We start from the raw sequence: 21,030 nt of genomic DNA on the forward strand, positions 1-21,030 counted from the left end.
CTCTCTCTTATAATAAGATAAACCGGGGAATGGTTTATCTTATTATTATTATTATTATTATTATTATTATTATTATTATTATTATTATTATATACTTTTTTAAACTTACAAATCTATGTTATTATTGTTATTGTTTGTGTCTTTTTTCATATTTTGTGTGTCAGTTTGTTGGTACCATGATTTGATTTGAATTTTAATTTTATTGATACAAATTCAAACGCACATATATGTTGGAATAATACTGTAAGGGACAGGCCAAGTGAAGGCTCGTCAGACACAAACACACCAAAGACACAAGGACATGAAAATAAACAGTCATTCATTCATTCAACACATCTCATTTCTCAATATAATCTCTTATAGAGAGGTGCAGCAGTGGAGAAAGCAGTCTACTCACTCAAAAAAGTATAGAGACATGTCCCGTGAAGGTCAAAAGTAGATAAACACTGACTAATGCTAGAATCCAAACAATAGTTTTAGAAGTAGAAGCTAGAAAAGGCATATTTTCTGTATATCTAGTAAATATACTTTTGCCATTGTGAATCCCGTGTATAGCCTGAAGATCTATTAGCAGGTAGGGTTTCCCATTAATGTATTAGCAACATCCTCTGCCACAATCACATGTTGCTGAGAAAAAAAAAAAAATATACTGGTATTATTGGTATTATTGGCTAAATATTGGTTGACATAGATCTGTGTCAGGTGCACAAAATGCTACCTTCTCTGTCTGAACTAATTGTGGTTCTATTATAGTGTTCAGATTGGGTAAAGTTTGATTATATCTTTCTCTAAGACTCTGAAACTATGATGATTTGTACGTACACATGGTCTCAGGCAGTTCTAAATTTGTTCGAGGAGTAACGCCATATTGATGAATCACAGAATTTTGCTTGAAACGTTTGTATGAATGGTTTAAACCTGAACTGTGTGCCCTTGAGCAAGGCAGCTGTTCAAACAAAGGTGCTGAGTGGCCTGAAATAGAGACTGTATGGTTGTACTGTACTGGCCATTTCCTGAATGCAAATGTATGTAAATGTATGAATGCAAAGCAGTTTATTGAAAAAGCACATGCATGTTTAAACAACCTTCAGTCTATAAATAAAGGATTAAAAAAAACACCATCTCCCAAGTAGTGTACTTCCTATAGACGTTAATCTTTATTGTCAAGATAGAGTCTAACAGAGGTGCTAATAGGTGGTCTGTGCCAGAGCATTTGGGACTGCATAACACTTAGCAGTGTTTTTTTTTTTTTTTTCTTCATTAGATGTCTGCCAGCTCGCTTCTTCCCTTTTTCCCTGACCGTATTATTATCTTTTCCAGAGTTCGATCCTGATATCACGCTGCCATCTAAATTGGTACCTGCCAGTGCTTGCCAAGCTGACTCAAGCTGTAAAGCCCCGATTCTCTATTGTTTTCGAGAAGTCCCTCAATGAGTGTTTTCTCTGATTACTGCCCTTAAATTTGATTGATATTTTTATATACGTTTTTTTTTTTTGAATCTCTGAAAATATTGTGCAGCATTCTCTGTGTGAAATAGGGCTAAAGGCATTGCCATGCAAGCGCTACCAAAAATCATTAAGCAGATAGTTTAGACACAACGATCTAATGTTTCAGGGGTGTTTTCCTTAGACTATTTATTCTATTAAAATTGCAGTCATTTGTGACATTTTTACAGGGGTGTTTGGTATTTTCTCTAGTAGGATCAAAAGCTCCAACAATCAACTTTGCATATTTCCCAGATCCATGCTTCTGCTTCCCAGGTCAATAAACAAAGCACTGTGCTGGTCCTTGTTCTTACTGAACCCTTTTACAGGCCTAATTTAAATGCAATTAACAGAGCCTTTGGAGAAGTAGAAAACAGCAGTATAAATGACTCCGTTGTCAGCAGAGCAGCAAGCAGGCAACTTCCCCGATGGAGCACTGTATTAATTAGTGTCCAATGCACAAACAGGCCTTCTTCTTCTCACAGAATGCATGCTCTGTCTTATCAGGACCCCAGCCAGGGAAAACAACCAAATAGAGAGATTAAGTAATGTGGGCAATCTAAAATAAATTCAGGTAGGCAGCAATAGCAGCGCTGTAAGCACATTATTTCCTATCAGGATTATTAACTCAGGCCACTTGCTGCTGTCACTGCTCTAAGATGTTTGAATGTACTCCTCTGGGCCTTCAGTATGGGAAATTTTATCCCTGTATTATGGCCCAGGCAATATTATTTGTCATGCTCTCAGTCTTACCCTTAGCAGCTCTGAGGGATTTTTGGGTTGAAGGAAGGATTAAGTCATGGCCAGTTTCTGCTCGATGCATTGCTCTTTTAGAATGGTACAATCAGAGAGATAAAATGAGCTCCTCTCTTTTGTATTGGGATTTACTTCCCTCTTATTCTAGCCACCCTCTGCCATCTTGACTTTTTTTTTTTTCTTTTGGCATTAAAGGTTTTTTGCACTGGTTCTGTGTCAAAATATCTTTTGTGCCACAGTGTAAAGCAGCATTACCAAAGTATTTTTTTTCTACCTGTACCATGAATATCCATCTTTCTGTCTAGCATTTGTTACATAAGGGAGAGAAAGTGCATGTGTGAGGGTGGCTGAAGGTGTGGGTGTGGGTGTGTGTGTGTGTAGAGTGATGTACATAGACATTCATATGTGTATGTGTGAATATATGTTTGTATTTTTGTGTTTGTATCGATATTTATGGGATTTGTGCTTTTCCCATTTACTGCATGTTCACTGGTTGAAACTTATCTAAGTCAAGACCTATGGCTGAACCCCTAGTGCTGCAGACCACCGTGACTGGGCACCGATGTCTGGCTCACCCCTTGTCCCCATCTCCACATCCAGCAGTTTGACATCTTTATGCCTGTCCCTGGCCTGGTGGGATCCTGTCTCTTTCTGTCCTCCCGTGCTTTCCTTTTGAGGACACTGTATTTATGATGGCAGTAAAAACACAAAAGCCCTCTTTTGTTATTGATCGTGTTCATTTTGATTTGGACTCACAGCAAGGACTACCATCGGGCCAAAGGGGGCCTGCAGTGTACATTTCACACAGCTCCCGCTAAATCCTGTAAGAGGGATTGGTTTCGGAGGGTCTGGTGTCAGTCTTGGCTCTATGATATGAAATCATATTAGTTGCAGCCTTTCAGAGTCATTGGGAGAATAGCCACCAACAAATGGCTGGGCATACCTTCAAAGCCTGGTTAATTAATTATTCATATCTGTTTTTTTGATGTTTAAACTCTGCACCTGATAAGACCATGAATTGTTCTCCCACAAGGAGTGGTTTCAGCCTCTGCACATGGCTTTGTTCTGGCTGTCAAAACAGTCTAAAACAATGGCTCACTATACATAAAGAGCATTATCTAGCCATATAATGCCTTTTCAATTAGGAGGCACTAAGAGATTTAGCTTGTTCTTGGGATAGGTAGTGCTTTCTTCAATAGCTCTGGAGACCAGTAATTGATTACCAAGTGTGAAATGGAAGTTCAGTATGGACTTTGTGTGGCTATGTCCCAAAGGAGAGGAGTTCCAAGCAGGCCTGCTGCTCCACTCCCTTCCCGTTTTCTGTAGTGGCCAATGATTACTCGCCCACTGACTCACCACATGATAAGCAATGTAACTATTACAGAGCCCTTTATTTTGACCTCTGTGTCAAATATCACAGGGCTAAATGTGATGGCTGTGATTAAGCGGTGCTGTGGCCGTGCTCCTTATGTGGCCAGTTTGACAGCAGCTTGTGATGACTCACATCTCCTTCAGGTTGCATTAATTCCTTCTTGCTGGCTTGGACTCTTTAGCCACGCCTGTCTCCTGAAAGCCTGACACCCTGCAGCTCATTACAGGCAAACTGCCCATGAGGAAATACACTCACCCCTCTCACCTTATTAATTTTGTCAACTGCATTTAATTTCATCAGCTGCCCTCCTCGTGTGTGTTGCCACAGTAAGTGTAACTCTCTGTCAACTGCAGAGACAGCTTGGTGACCCGCACTTAAAGATCCTGTCATATCTATAATGTATCTGTCTCGATGCTTTCAGCCGCTTACTCCACAGTATGAAGAGCGATGCCATTTGTAATGCTGCATTGTTTTCCTGATGTGGCTGTTAGTGGAGCTGAGCCATCCAAACAAGGTACTGCTGCTAAAAGAGGGTTTCAGAATACCACATTGTATTTTAAAAACCCAAGGAATTCAGTTCTGCTAAGCTGAAAAGTGATGCTTGCAAAGGGAGTGGAAAGTGAACAAATTTGCAGATTCGGTGATAAACTAAATATGATTTAACAGCCAGATTCAGAGAAACATCAAACAAATCTTGGAGAGTCTGAATTTTGGTGTTTGTTGAAAGACGATGTTATCTTGTTTAAGCTTCAAAAGAATCTTGTCATGGAAAAGGGAGGCTGATGTAAGAAATAGTGACGCGGTGTTCACGAATTACACACATCTATACACAGTGTACTCCAAAACTACACATATGGATTTGTTGAGGGTCTCAGTCCAGACTATTGTATACATTTAGACTCAGTGGCCACTCTATTAGGTCCACCTGCACACTTTAATACAATCCAATACAACTGTTCTGCCATACAGTTTACTTTTATGATGCCTATAATGCTCAGGTTTTCTTTTTGTCACAGTAATAGAGGTGTTCATTCAATTTCAGTTTGGCATTGAGCTCATAGTGCTGCTGTTGTACTGGACTGCATTTTATTAAGAGCTGTTTCTAATATTCTGGCCCCTCATGTATATAAATAGGGAGGACAAAAAGATAGAAACACATCTCAGTATAATGTCGTCCAATACAAGACCTCTGAAAACTACAACCTCAGCAATAAACATATAATTCAATTCAATTCAATTTCATTAAATTTCTCCACAGCGCCAACAAAAATGAACACTGTAAACATTCTTAAAAGGCACTGAACTTCTTTATACTGTACAGGTGAACCTGATAAAGTGGCCACTGAGTGTGTGTGTGTGTGTGTGTATTTATATATACATACACCTTCTAACTGGTTTATGCTCTAGGGAGGGGGACGATTGATGCCCATGGCGCTCTATATTTTATCGCATGACAATGATGCCACAAAATACAATGTGATGCCATTTTGGTCCTGGTGACTGGCTATGAGGTTGAAATATGTTCTGCTTCAGGAGACTGATGACTTACACCCAGAAATGAAAGTAAGCTTGTACTGTCTCGTATTATGTACCACCAAAAGAATTAGTGCCGGTACACTATACCAAGAAAAGAAACTCTCAAGGTTACAGAGTAAAATAGGATTCAAGTTGTAATCCTGTACATTGTAAATCTGCCATTGATTCAAAGGGAATGTCTTGATTTTTTTTTTTTTTTTCCTCCAGTATTTCCCTGTTATTTATCATATATTTTGCGGCAGACAACTTCAAAGGCAGCAGTAGTGTACAAAATGGTAGTGTCAAAAAGTAAAATAAATATGATAAAAAGGGAGAAAAAGAGGACAAACATCTTTGCATTTCCTTCACAGCCTCCTAATCACTTTGATGTACTGGAGGCTGTGTGGGTCTATTGTGTAACCTAAAAAAGAAAACAACAACAACAACCACGTCAGGAACTAATTGCTGGGGGAGTTGGACCCCTGTAGTTCAAAGTCTCTGTGCCTGAAGCACCTTAAATTGCATTTTTAGAAGCAATTCACATATTCTGAAGTATTAGCTGTCAGGTAGTCGGTTGTGATTGATTCATCACTGCACAGTGGTTTGGATAATGACGTTGGTAGTATTCTGTGTAGTCTGTGTTATACTGATAATGTTGATGAAGTCTCTGTATGTAGCTTATGAAAATTTGTTGATTTTTCTGTAACTATAATTAAACTCTTTATCCGTGTTAAAGGATAATTCTAATTATTATAAACCTGGGCTTATGGTACACATTCTGTTTGATTATTAGTGACTTTGGATTCAGGGGGATTTTGTGATGCCCTCTGAAGGCATGCATGCTATGTCCTTCTGTATGGTAGTGAAATATTGCATAGAGCACTGAACCAGTTCAGTAGATGGAAAGCATTAAAAAGTTCACCTGGAGGTTGATGTTGACAGCACATGAACATAAAAGCACATTTTATTACATTTTTTTAACACAGTTTTTTAACACAGTTCCCCTAACTCTTTGGGGAGGAGAGGGCATTGTTAATTCTCTCTTGCAGCACAGATTTTCCCTGATAGTCTGGCAAATCAAACTGTGACCCTCGCCTGCATCTCTTTGGCTGCTCAATAGCTCTAGAAAGGTTTAGACCTGCAACTCCATGCTGATTGTTTTCTGCCATGTCCACACATTAGAAGAAGACTCCAAACTGCTCTTATTGCACAGAACTTAGAGGCCTAAGTTTCAGAAGCATGTGGCAGACTCAAACATCTCAACAATCTCTTACTCCCCTCTTCTCTTGACTGATGTGTGAGAAACATTTCAGAAGACTAGAACGCATGCGTGAGAGATTCAGAGCCATTCATACATCTGTTTATGTTTAAGCAATTTGTGCATTTATATGTCTGTCTCCTACACTCTTCCCTCCATCTTGTTTTCTCTGTTTATGTATTGCCTGCTTGGAGCCATTAGAGTGTTAGTGGAATTAGATGAGTTCTATATATCAAGTAAAACCACTTAAGGAGATTTAGAGGTGTATTACTTGATTTGTCTGTATATGTGATGACATCATCATTATCATAAAAAGATATTTATCACGGTTGATACCTTTCCTGTGAAGTTTGCCAAAACCTTACTATGCCCGTGTGGACCCAAGCCATCAGTATGGACATGTAGTGTTAAAGATTGAGATCAGTGTATTTAATATGAATAAATGAATGTGTGAGCTAGCTCTGTTTAAAATGCAGTGTATAGGTTTTCTGGAAAATGCCATCTCTGTGGGACACTGATACAGGGATATTTTTTTCTGATATTGTTGCCAGCCACCAACTGAGCATCTTTCGCCTAAATAAATTAGCTTCAGACAAGTTGTTAGGCGATGATTAACTATATTCCACTGAGAGAGAGATTTGCAAGGCATTTTTTCAGTGTGTCCAAGAGATCATCTTTTAAAAGTGCTGGAGGGAGCAAAAGTGTACTTAAGCAATAAACCACAAGAGGTTGCCTTTCAGAGTGATTTTAGAACAGCTTAGAGCCGATTGTGAAGCACTCCTCTAAAATCACTGTAAAGCACAGCCATAAGTGGCTTATTGCTTTTACGAAGCAACTATAATAAGAAGGCAAATCTGCAGCAAATTTTATTTCAATCAATAACAATTAAATGATAATAATTAAATGTTTACTCCTTCACCAAGCAGTATAGTTGTAGTATTATTATGAAGGGTGATTTTCAGTTTCATGTTATTTTACAGCAGCTTCTAACTTAGACTAACAACTGAGGACAGACATTATCTTTTTAAAAAGAATTTTGTACAGTATTGTGTTTGTACTTTGTACTCGATCATGACTGGATTTTCTTAGATAAGCTTCATTTATTTGGCATGGTGGACATGTAAGGGATTTTTTCAGTGCTTATAATCTTTAGGTATTTGAAATGTCCAATGTTAATAATTGCCAATAGCAAGGGATGGACACATTATGAGCATATTAGCAGAAATAAAGGACTAGGTTGTAAACCCAGCACCAGCTTCAAAACTACAAACTTCAGCTAAACGAATATGGAATGAAATTTTACCTGTGGTCTACATGTGAGATGTCCAATGTCTAGTCATGGCAAATATAAAACTTTGCAAGGCCAATTAAAAGCAAAAAAAAAAAAAAAAAGAGACCTGAGGATGTTATTACTATGGTTCTCTAAATAGGACAGTATGGCATGAACCATAGTCGTGATTTGTTTTAGACTCATTACTGTAACAATGCATCCATAAGCATACCATATTCTAAATAGTGCACTCAAAATCGATTGAAACTTTGTTGGGCAGCAGTGTGATGTAGTGAATAGGGAGACTGCCCTTCACCTCACCCAGAGGATCCTAGTTAAAAGCCTCCTTTCAGCATGCATCCACCCTGCTGAAGTGTCCTTGAGCAAGACACTGCATCTGGTTCTATAACTGACCCTGACTTGTGGAGAAGCAAAGATAATTTACCTACAGGGATCACCCACATAATGCTACTTTTATCATCATCAAACCTGAATTTCTAATTTGTGTTATCCATGAACTTTGTAGGATTAACAATGTTCCTATTTACCTGCATCCCCGCTGAGAACATGCATGGCTGTGCAATGAAGTGTGGAAGGTTGTTTTTGTTCGTGAGATGAGCAGCAAACAGGTATGAGCTGACCTGCTCCAAAGTCAAAGGCAGGCCGAGCTCTTGAGTGCTTTACGAATTTTCATCTGTCTCTCCAGTAACCACCAAAGACTGCAGCACAGGAAAATGAGAAATGCTGTTTCATAATGAAAGCCCTAGGCAAAGACATACAGAGGCATGTCTTTTAAAGAAATTCTGTCATTATATATTCTCGTAGTAATACTGCAGTGGGAGAGGCATACTAAGAACTTACACTCTCAGCCTTGGCTTTGGAGGGATCCAAGCACTTCTTTCATGTTTTGGATAGAACTTGTAAGGCTTTATGATATAGGGTTAAGCTTACAACCTCCTTTTTGTGTTCACAGATATTATCATATAAGTGGCTGAGTGCAACTGTTGCTGTGCTTTGGAGCATTGGCCTTTTCTCTTGATAAACAAACACTGTCACAATGTGAATGTGTTTTCAAATAAGTGGATTAATTTCAAAGAATACACAAGAGACATTGGGCAGATTTGCTGATGACTGCACTAAGTTTGGATTTTCTTATTCTTTGTCAAAAGGCAATATGAAAAGTGTTTTTACAGCATACTAGAAACAAGGAGGGACAAGGATTCGCTGTAGCTGCTTTGTAACTTTGTCCTACAGGATAGTATTAATCTAAAGATACAAACAACAAGCTGGGAAAGACTATCAAAAAAGCCAGAGCATCTATTGGGTGCAGTCTTGAATCACTGAGCAGACGGTTCAATAAGTGTCATGTCTAAAGTTAATATCCTCACTCACTTCACAACATTGCTCACTCACTTCACAGTATACTGATGCAACTCAGGAGTTGTTTCAGCAATAGGTGTATTCTCCCCAGAATGTCTGCAGAGACTTCTAAGCAATCGTTTGTTCCTCGTGCAATGAAGCATCAGAATGAACACAGTGGAGATGCCCCATTTAGTGTTGCTTTCCAGTAGTATAGAAACTGATTGTTATTAACTGTATTTTTCTGTTTGTCAGTGATGTATTCTCTCCTGTCTGTGTGGGCTGAATCCTGATTGTGCTTTGATCGGCACAGTTTATTTCTTACAAAAAGGAATTTCCCACTGTGGCATAAATGACATAATATTTCTGCTTCTCCTTTTAACATCAATACTACGGCCAGTACAACTACTTAAAGGAACATGCCACTTTTTTTTTTTTTTTTTTTTTTCAGAGATTAGCCTTTTGTCTGTTGTGTGCACAGTAAGATGAGCAGAAGTCATCCAGTCCAGAGTCCAGTATGGGGAAAGCTACGGGTTGCCTGCTAACCATGCGAATACAGTGAATGGCTGTGGGTAGAAACAGCTTGTCTAGACCCTGTGAAATCTGCAAAAAAACACTTTCTGTTGTCACCAAAACATTTATACATTTGCATATGTATGACAACCAAAAATAAAGAAACAAGAAAATAACCCAACGTTTGGAATTACTGTATGTTGTGACTTTGTTTACAAGAGTAACTTATTCCATCAACCACCTGCTATTGGGTTTAGCAGGTTGGACAGGTTTTTTCCAGTTGATTTTTGGAAAATGGAAAAATGTCCCCACCACTTAAGGAGTGATCAGCTCTTCCTTGAATGTGCATTGTCTTCGTACATTGCCCTCTGCGATGGACATATTGAGGCTCTGCATCAATGGCAATGTAGAATCCCATTCAGTGCATCAGAAACACTGAATTGTCACTTGGTATCAGCTGGCATTAGCGTGTTAGTTCTGGCTCTCACTTTGAACTCAGTTTGACTGATTGGCTCAGCTGATTCTCTCGTTGTCCGTTCAGCGTCCAGTAACAGAAGTTCCCCATCCGTGCATTCATGCTCACACAAATACAGCTCCGGATCTGTGTCTGTAATGTCTGTGACACTAGAGAGACTTTTTTTTTGCAGATTTCACAGGGTCTAGGCCAGCTGTTTCCATCTGCTGCCATTCATTTTGTTAGCATGGTTAGCATGCAGTCCATAGTTTTCTGCATCCTGGATGCACAGGGATAAGTTAAGTATTGTTCTACTGACTGCAGTGTGTTTCTTTTATATATTCATAGTAAAAACAATGCTAAAAGCCAAGCAAGCTACTTCTATTACCAGACGATGAGGAAACATTTACCCATAACATAACATTTACATTTATGGCTCAGGTGGAGAAGCATGTTTGGATTTGTTTGTCAGGATCCATGCATCTTGTCTATACCACATAGCTTTTTAGTGTCTTCCCAGCAATTTAGCCTTGTCACTATGCTCTCAGGTTCTCCACTCAGCATCAGCTCAATCAGCCAGTCAGATAGTGTACTTTGGTGCTGATAGCTGTCACTAGCGATTCACTCCAACACACGCCCTGAACATCTCACAGCTCTTGTTTTAAAGCTAATTAAAAATTTAGAGAACACAACTTTTTAAGCTGATTACTGCTCCCAAATTTTGCTTGAGTTCTTACATCAGACAGAAAAAAAAAAAAAAAATCAATAGTCCACTCTGTCTCTAACATCTTAATGCCACTCTCAGTAGAGCGAGGTGTGTGGAAGTGATGGAGTCTGTCAGTTATCAGACATCAGAGGAGTTTTTAATTGAGACCCCAGTGGGGCTGGGAGGGACCTGGAGCTGGTGCTGGTGAGAGAGAGCAAGTGTGGCTATTGCTAGATGAGGTCGGCAGACAGGGGGTGTAAGTCGCGGCCTCAGCATTCTCAACTACATTCATTACCCCCTGGCCAGTGTGTATACTGCACCATACAGCCACTACTGCATGCTCACATCCCTCTATCTGCAACGTGGTGCTTGCTTTGCTAACAAGGCTGCCATGTGGTTTGCTTTGAACTGTATGCTCAGTTAATTAGCCAGCCTACTGGGTATGGGATTACCTTCAACTGTAAAGATGAGAAAATTCACTCTAACCTTGCCCCTGGCATGTCTGAATAAGACTTGAAATCATCCTTTTGAATGTACCTGTGGGTTAGATTCCATGTGTCTCCCTCTCAGACAAAATATCGCAGACACAGTGTCTACCTTTTTCAGTCTCTGGTGCTTCTCCAAGATATGCTCATAGTGTGTGTAGGTGCGTGTGTGTGTACTCGTCTTTGTTAGCCCTGTGAAAGCTTAGCAACCCAGTCCAGGATGTTTTTCTTCTGCCCAATGCATGCTGGGATAGGATTCAAAATATCTTCATTGTCTTATCTGTAACCTGTAAAACAGGGTTGGGCAATCAATCAAATTTTCATTTCAGTTACGATTTTGGCTTTGGCTGATTATAAAAACAAGATAATTGAGATACAGCGATTATTGTGGCACATCCCATTTTGCAATGACGCTCTCTTTTTGTCATATGTTGTAAATCTGGCGCACCCATTTCTTCTACTGCACCCAAACTCATTCTCCAGGCTGCAGTGTGTTTAGTTCAGCTCAGGCCAAGATGACAGAAAGAGGCTGACAAGGCTGTGGCTGACATGAAAGATAAAACCAATTCAGCTTTTTGGAAACCCTTTGGTTTCAAGGAGTCCGACAGAGAACAGCAGGAATTACTAGGCAAGATTTGTAGTGTTGGGGAATAGCGATGCCACAGGTGCAGCTACAGTTTTCAGTAGCCTTACCGTAACTTCGCTACTTTAAAGACAATAAAGTTCTGTGTGCAGCAAGCTTCTTTTTCCACCAAGTAGTGGTGTAGAGCGACCACACGCTGCATTTGTCAGAGCCTGAGGATGATGGAATCTGACAAGGAAGACACAACTCCTGACTCATGAACTCATACTTCTTTGCTTTGTTGCTTTCTGCAACCACGTGTTAGTCTCAGTGTCTATTAATGGTCCATTATTTATTGGAATAAATATGTGTGTCTTTCCAAAGCACAGGACAACCAAGTGGCCCAGAAGAGTATTGTAGGCTCATAATATGCTGAGGGAAACCCTGGAAATTGAGAGTGGAGCCAACACTGAGTGATCTGAAATCACTGGGGCTTGCCCAGCCTGTTTTATGGTAGGAGAAACACTGGCTCATATGGCTGAGAGCAAAAATGAGGTTGTTCTGAGTATATACTACAACCCAGCTGTAGTGGGTGGTAGAATGTTCATTACTAGCGTTCATTGATTTTTTTTTTTTTTTTTTTTTAGGTTTAAGAAATGTGTGCATACAAATAATGCACATAAAAGTAGATTATATAAATAATGGGTTACTCAGCATGCATGGATGTCTTAAACAAAACTTGCATGCTCTTTACAAAACAGAATTTAGATTCCATAATGTTTCTCAACTACAGAGTATTGCATTAACTGAAATGGAGAATAACTTGGGAAATATCACCATGTGGAAGGAGGAAAAGCAATGAATGAGCCTGTAAAGACAGTGCAGGTACTCTTCCTGATTTAACCTGACCTTCATTTGTTTTATTGCTATAAAGCTCATTATGTTTCCAACAGACACGCTGTGTGAGCTTGTACAAGCAAACTACCTAAGTCCAAATCTGGCGCAGGTCTTCCAAACTCAACCTCGGTCCCTCAGTGAAGCCTCTCTCAGCAGTACGTGACTATTGGGCTGCAGGGAGTATTCACCTCAGGATCAATCAGATTAGTCTAACCCATTTTATAGAGGAGATAAACTCACCATACCAACACAACATCCCAAATCCATAGCCCTGCACTGTAGGGAGAGCACACTCTGGTCCCTGTGCCAACTTTCCACAGGAGAAAGGTCACTAGCAGCTTGACATGTCTGAGAGACAGCTTAGGACTTGAAAGAAGGCTAATACCAGAAAACGTAGTTCTGATTCCAGCCCAGTCGCACATTCACAGTCGCCGGCTCAACGCTCACTTACTTGCTGACCCACACACTTGTTCATCCACTTGATTTTTCACCTACTCAGGTCACTTGATTGCTCACTCACTCACTCCATCCCACCAACCCTCACTTAATCACTAACTCATCTAACTCATTCACTGTATCCACCACCTCTCCACCCGCCTCCACCAGATGGCCTTTATATTTCCCCCGCTGAGAAAAAAGGGGGCTGTTAAAAACTTTATTCCAATGAATGCAAAGCCATTACTCTGTTTTAATGTGCACGTCTGCACATCATACACTCATGTTTGCCATGAGCCCATGGCGTCAAGGGAATGACAATAATGTCAGACAAATTGTGTAAGTAAATGGGCACTGGGTCGTCCCAGAGAAGCACGCATTCCCTCCCTGCATGCCAATAAGACAGTGAAGTAGCATCTCACTGGAAGAAAGCAGTTTATTGAAATGCAAAAAGAGGGGAGAAGACTCAGAGCAGAAGATGCTGACAGGACAAAAATCTGTCGCCATCTATCTCAGTTTGCCAAGTTTTTCCTCTCCCAGTGAGCTTCTTGTCCGCTCCCAGAGAGAAGAGCTGTTCTCAGAAATATTCAAAGAACGGTCGGGTGTGCCATTTTAAGCCTTTAATTCTGGAGCTGAATGGAGAGGGTTTGGAAGTTTTGATGAGCACCTTACTGGACCATAATAAAGGCTAGTTTAAACTGAAGTTGAAACAAATTCAAAGTAATTTGCTCATTTTAATTCTAATATTCATTCTCTTTTCATCCTGGCTAATCAACATTCTTTTACACCTTTGAACCTTTGACATCTTTCCACTATTCCCATATTTCCACATATCCATGTTCTTTCCATTATGATTGTTTTATTGGTTGTGGGAGTCCCTATTCTATGAGATGGCAGTGCTAAACAGAGGAGAGTAAATAAAGAAGTTTAAATCACCAAGTTTGTTTCTGAGGTGGTGTGCATTAGTCACCTTGCCAGGTTTGGGTGAATATGATTTAAGTGTGAGCCGTTGTTTTGTCTCACTGAGTTTCACTTTAATGTCTCTTCTCAGCCTCACTGTATTTTACCACAATGAATGAAAGTCTTCTACTGTGCCTTGTCAGACAGACTCAGAGAGACAGATGTAAGCCTATCTCCAGCCCTTGCTATGGTTGTGCCTCTGTGGTCTCCAAAGCTGTGTAGGCCCTCCAGCAGGGCTGGGCCTTGTTGCTTCTCAACCCTAGGGCTAGCCTCTAGTCCAGCTTGCTCTTCTATGATCAACACTGTATGACCACAGGTCCCCGCTCTCGCTTTCTCTATCTTCCTCAACTTGGCAGCAGTTCTAAAGGCCAGGGTCTTTCGTTCATCCTCCAAATGAAAGTAAAACCTAATTGACTATTACTTTACTCTTCCTCATCCCCCCAGCTTGTCTGCAATGAGCCTTGGGGCTCTTTTTAGCCTGAAGCCCTCCATCTGTCAAGGGACATTATTCTCCTTTGGTCACAGCTTAAGAGGCAAGGTTTCATCCAAGCAGGTAAAACTGGGCTGACAGTTGGAGAGAAAGTAGCTTTGATCTCTAGTGTCTTCACGTTGCTGAACCAAAATGACAGGCAAGGGGGTTGTACTAGCACTTTATTCTACCAAAGGTGCTGCAGAGAAAACACTCAGGCTTGTAAAATGCCTGCAGATCTGGGCTTTCACATTCAGCTAGGCCCAAACAATACTTTTGCTGGCCCCTTGCGAGCCCCTATAGTGTCTTCCAGAGACTAAGGGAACCTCATTTCTCACTGGTGATGCGCCCGATGTGTTCGAGGCTCCGTATGGAGGTAGTGTTTTATCATACTCCTGCCTGCCCCCATTAAATATCTATTTTTACCTTAGCAGTCTGTTGTGGCCCCCTATGATACACAGAACCCCTATAATACTGTGAACCACCACCTCATATTAGGTATATGCTCCAGGTGTGGTCCATATAACCTGTAAACTTTGCAAACAATAATTTTGCAGTAAAAGCTGCATTATGTAACTTTTCATGATAACATGCTGTCATATTTCCAGACCATGTTTTGTGCTGGGGCTCAATAACAGAAAATCTGCTCATCAGCAGAGTGTGAGACCCCCATGCGAACACTACTTCTTCAGACAGCTGTGGATGTAGAGCTCATCCTGGGCCCCCACACTGGTGCTGTTCTGAAGCAAGGGTGGTTGTTTATTGATAAAATAAACCAACAAAAAGAATATCTGATCATGTAGCCTGTCGTAAGCAAGGGAAGCTGAATCTTAGCAACATGCAGACTGCTCAAGGTGTTTCACTGTGTCTCGACAACTGGCACGGCCTCATGTACCATACTGCACCCACCAAGTAAAGTCCCCAAGTGCAGTACACTGCAATAGCGCCAGTGTAACAGTAATTGAACATTAATTTGCCCTTGAAACTGCTTAGCATGCACGTAAGGCAGCAACACGTTCCATCCTGTTTATAGATTTGCTATAATTTGTTGGGTGTCATTTTAAACATTTTTTTTTTGTCTATTGTTTTATATATATATATATATATATATATATATATATATATATATATATATATATATATATATATATATACATATACATATATATATATATATATATATATATATATACATATATATATACATATATATATATATATATATATATATATATACATACACTATATTACCAAAAGTATTCGCTCACCCATTCAAATTATCAGAATCAGGTGTCCTAATCACTTGGCCTGGCCACAGGTGTATAAAATCAAGCACTCAGGCATGCAGAATGTGAAACAAGACATTTGTGAAAGAATGGGCCGCTCTCAGGAGCTCAGTGAATTCCAGCGTGGAACTGTCATAGGATGCCACCTGTGCAACAAATCCAGTCGTGAAATTTCCTCGCTCCTAAATATTCCACAGTCAACTGTCAGCTCTATTATAACAAAATGGAAGCGTTTGGGAACAACAGCAACTCAGCCACGAAGTGGTAGGCCACGTAAAGTGACGGAGAGGGGTCAGCGGATGCTGAAGCGCATAGTGCAAAGAGGTCGCCGACTTTCTGCACAGTCAATTGCTACAGAGCTACAAACTTCATGTGACCTTCAGATTAGCCCAAGTACAGTACGCAGAGAGCTTCATGGAATGGGTTTCCATGGCCGAGCAGCTGCAGCCAAGCCACACATCACCAAGTGCAATGCAAAGCGTCGGATGCAATGGTGTAAAGCACGCCGCCACTGGCCTCTAGAGCAGTGGAGACGCGTTCTCTGGAGTGATGAATCACGCTTTTCCATCTGGCAATCTGATGGACGAGTCTGGGTTTGGAGGTTGCCAGGAGAACGGTACATTTCAGACTGCATTGTGCCGACTGTGAAATTTGGTGGAGGAGGAATTATGGTGTGGGGTTGTTTTTCAGGAGCTGGGCTTGGCCCCTTAGTTCCAGTGAAAGGAACTTTGAATGCTTCAGGATACCAAAACATTTTGGACAATTCCATGCTCCCAACCTTGTGGGAACAGTTTGGAGCGGGCCCCTTCCTCTTCCAACATGACTCTGCACCAGTGCACAAAGCAAGGTCCATAAAGACATGGATGACAGAGTCTGGTGTGGATGAACTTGACTGGCCTGCACAGAGTCCTGACCTGAACCCGATAGAACACCTTTGGGATGAATTAGAGCGGAGACTGAGAGCCAGGCCTTCTCGACCAACATCAGTGTGTGACCTCACCAATGCGCTTTTGGAAGAATGGTCAAAAATTCCTATAAACACTCTCCTCAACCTTGTGGACAGTCTTCCCAGAAGAGTTGAAGCTGTAATAGCTGCAAAAGGTGGACCGACATCATATTGAACTCTATGGGTTAGGAATGGGATGGCACTTCAGTTCATAGTATGAGTAAAGGCAGGTGAGCGAATACTTTTGGTAATATAGTGTATATATATATATATATATATATATATATTTTTTTTTTTTTTTTTTTTTTTTAATTTAAACAGATAGTTGTCATTGATCCAAAATAATAAACTGTAGCTTATACACATGGTTATAGTTTAAATACATTCTCATCATATCTTCTTTGCTGTTCAAATCCATATCCTTCAACATGGAACATGAGCAACTGGGAAAATATTTCAAAAGTATTGCAAAGTCATCCTGCCAAAAAGCAACAGACGTGGGCACAAATATTGCATCCTACAGCTATAAAGCTATGTTGCTCCTGAGTCATTGGGCTTTACTGAATCAGGTTTGCATGACTTTGTGGCAGATTGACTGAATAGTTACCACTCTCAGCCACAGATGCCACAAAATGCATTTAATAAATCCTTAATATATGCATGGAAAATAAAATGTAAAAATACTCTGTGCAGGTCCTAATGGTGCTGTAATGTCCTGAAATATGTTGTATGTTATGACTCAAGGCTTTCACATTGTAGCAAAAACATCTCATAGAGAAAATCAAATAAAACAACCTTCTTGTGTTGTCAGTTTACTTGTGACACTGGCAAATGTGGGGTGATACAAATACAGACAGGCACCCTGCCTAGTGTGCGGCATATTGATTTTTCTGATGATCTTTTTGAATTATTTATGATATCGTATCATAACTTATCATAGGCCTATGTCTTTTTTCCTTTGCAAACAGGGTTGATGATCAAGTTGTTGTTGTTTTTTTCTCCAATATTATTAATTAATCAAACTAGCAGATCTGTGCTTTATACATTTACAACTCCTAAGAAATGCCAAGCCTGTGCTCCAGTATAGAGTGAAGTATGGCCTCTTTGGTGCAGCTCTGCAGTCTGCAGACTCTAGGTAATGTGACAGTGCAGCCCAAAGCACTCCATCCTCACCCCAACGCAGGGAATAGGGAAAAGGGGAAAGAGAGGATAGGTAAACAGAGCCATTAGAGACAAATCTATTTCTGAAGAAAACAAAATCACATCATCAAACAAGAGAAAAAGAAAAATATGATCCTGCAGCCCTTTGGGCCTTGGCGTAGAAATGATAGCCGACTATGGCATTTGTCTTTATCAGTCTGCCTTGAGGGAGGGAGAGGTTGGTGGGAGGGAGTAAGAATAAAAAGAAAGTGAGAAGGAGAATGGAAACAAAGAGCGCCACGTCTTCTATACTCTGTCACATAGAGCCAGACACTTTCATTACTTTTCTGACTTAGTGTTTGTTAGATATGGACAGGTAATATATGATTACTCCTCCTGCATACATGTGTTTTGTTTTTTTTTTGTTTTTTTTTTTTTCTGTTAGTATGAGCCTGCTTTCAGATGGTCATTCTTTAAATAGAGCAGAGTGAAGGGCTCGGTGGACAGCAAGCCACAGCATCATCAGTCATGTCTAGCCTGGGGAGGCATACGCAACTTCATCAAAATGACAAGATTGACTTTACAGATTTTCTCCTTTCTCGCTGACATTTGGTTGTTTATCCTGGTTTGCAGTAGCAGATAGAGCTTTGTGCACTTGGCCACTTTCTAGATATAGATATTTATGCTGAGCTGACGGTGAATCTAAAATTAGGTTGGCATATTTATGCGTATGTAATGTATATTGTAGACAAATCAGCTTCAGCAACAATTGCTGCTTTAAATATGCCACAATTCATGCCAGAGATGCTGCCGTTCATTCTTTAAAGCCAGTTACTGCCATTCCATATAATGTCACCAAGCAACAATAGATATACGAACAAAAATTACAAAGCACCGATAACATCAAGGACACAGCTGAATGTGGGTTTATTAAAAATAATAATAATAAAATAAAACCTCCCTGCAATTGATAATGAGTCTTTGCTGTCACTGGTGAGTACATGCTCTCCCCACTCTTTGGCTTTTCATTAACTCAGTTTCATGAAACAATCTGGCACATTTTCTTTCTTTTTTTTTCCCCTCTTCCGCATCACATGGATTGGATTTCCATCTGAGAATTGTTTGCCTCCAAAAGTCCAAAGGATGTCTCTATTTGACCTCCATCTTGGCTGGGTAATGTTATAGTGTGTCTGCCTGTCCTCACAGCCTATGCCAAGTTCTTACAGATGCTTCATCATTTCCTCTTTCCAAAGCCAGTCAATTTTCAGCCCTTTCTATTTATTTATTTATTTTTTTCAATTATTTGCCCAGAGCGGGTACTCTCAGAAGGAGGCCTGTTTGTGTTACAGCCAGACTCACAGCTATTTAGTGGCTCTGCTGTTTTCTTTTCTTCTCTCTCTGTTCTGTTAAAATACCCCAGGGAAATTTGGCCGTGTCTCTGATATTTTTTTTTGTCCTGCTGACCAGTTTTGTTTTGTTTTTGTTTTTTTTTTCATTGGTTTTCAGTTTGCCAAGATGCTGTCACTCACTTTGATGTCTAATTGTCTCCAGAGTGAGTTTAGTCCAGAGCTGTCTGAAGGATGTCTGTTATCTTTGTACTTGTTAAAAAAAAGTGCAGATGTATATTATCATACTTTTTTAAAATTTGAACTTTTTCCCCACTTAAAACATGGATTGCCTTAAATATTCACAGTTTATGCACTGCCAGAGTGATAATGAAATCATGACTCAGAATACATATTTTTAATAATAAAGAGAAAGCGTCACAACTTAAGACATCCGAGCTAAGTGCACCAGAAGGTGGGGGGTGGGGTAGTTAGCGCCCACATCCTCTTACTGCTGTGCCAGCGCTGTTTGAGTGAAATGACAACACAATCCTCTGCAACTGGTAAGCTGTCTGCCATCTGGACTCAATTGGGAGAGTTGAGTGCCTTAATTGGACACCAGTAAAGCTTTTACTCAGTTCACATAAAGCAAAGGTTGCTCACTTTAATCCACAGCTTTTGAAAGCCGTATTTCATATGGAAGAGTGAGGATGGTAAGGACAATGATGATGGTGATTACAATAATGATGACGATTATTGTCACGATAAATATGTATGCTTTGGTTGTAATGCAGTCATGCTTATTCAGTATTTTTATTACAACAAAGACTAACAGTGAAGTGTCAGTGTTTGATGGTGAAATAATGGTAATGCTATAATGGTGACAGGCGTGGTTTTATTTTAGCTCCAGAAGAGTGAATAATGATTTTCTCCTCTCTCCCCTCTCTCTGTCTTCCTCTGTCCTTTGCTTCAGGTCAGAACATTGCGTTCCCCCCGGTGGCTTTGTGGGTAACTATTGGTCTGGCCGTGTGTCTGCTGGGTCTGCTCATCGCCCTGGCTGCTGTCTGCCGCAGGAAGATCAAGGAGAGCTGTGAGGAGGCCAGGAGAGAAGGTTGGGAGAAAAAGAAAGAGAGAGAGAGAAAGAGAGAGGCTCTCAACACAAGTATATATACTCAGAAATAAGGAGTACAATACATCAGTGATGAATCTGTTTCCTCTTAAAATCTTGTCAAAATCCATATTTGAGCTTCAGAGATGAGATGAATTGATGTTTTGGGGGGCTGTCTTTCCTTCATTAGGAGCAGTATAAAAAATGACTTCAGACCAGTGGCAAATTTGGATTTAAGCAAAAAAAAAAAAAAAAACAGTAATGAAATGATTTCTTTTTTTTTTTTTCTTTTTTTTCTTAAACTGGGTTGGACTATTGCATATACAGTTTGAGGGCTTGCTGAATAATGGATACTAACCTGTCTTGTTCTTAGGCCTTCTCAACCCTTTCCAGGGCCCTTGTTAAAATGCAGAATGACTTCCCCCTCCTTGAACTCTTTACAGAGGCGGCCACTAGATGATGCGCAATTACGACGTGTTGCCTAGATCATGTGGGATCGAGGAGAAGTCAGTGATGAGACGTTAACAGCTTGAGGACCTTGAAGAATCCACAGGGGGTTCTGGTTTATGTGTATAGAGGCAGGATCTGTAATGGTGGAACACATATCTTAGAAGGAGAGGAACATCATTACCCAGGTCCAATAATTAGCGTTGCGGAATAGCTGAGGATCACTGCAAGTGCAAACAGAAAAAAAAAAAAAAAAAGTTTTGAAATGAGATGGATAGTGCAA

General features: G+C 40.2%; 1 protein-coding gene across 3 annotated transcripts in view; it reads left to right on the top strand.

The window, feature by feature from the left end:
- cd276 (CD276 molecule) overlaps window positions 1-21,030 on the top strand; it is an 84,182-nt gene that overhangs the window by 32,725 nt on the left and 30,427 nt on the right. For all 3 annotated transcript variants that reach the window (XM_030048638.1, XM_030048639.1, XM_030048636.1), the window contains exon 5: window positions 20,166-20,303. In XM_030048638.1, the coding sequence (XP_029904498.1) occupies window positions 20,166-20,303 (138 nt within the window). The remainder of the gene's footprint in view (window positions 1-20,165; window positions 20,304-21,030) is intronic.

This window comes from Myripristis murdjan, chromosome 3 (assembly GCF_902150065.1).
Source record: "Myripristis murdjan chromosome 3, fMyrMur1.1, whole genome shotgun sequence".
NCBI lineage: Eukaryota > Metazoa > Chordata > Actinopteri > Holocentriformes > Holocentridae > Myripristis > Myripristis murdjan.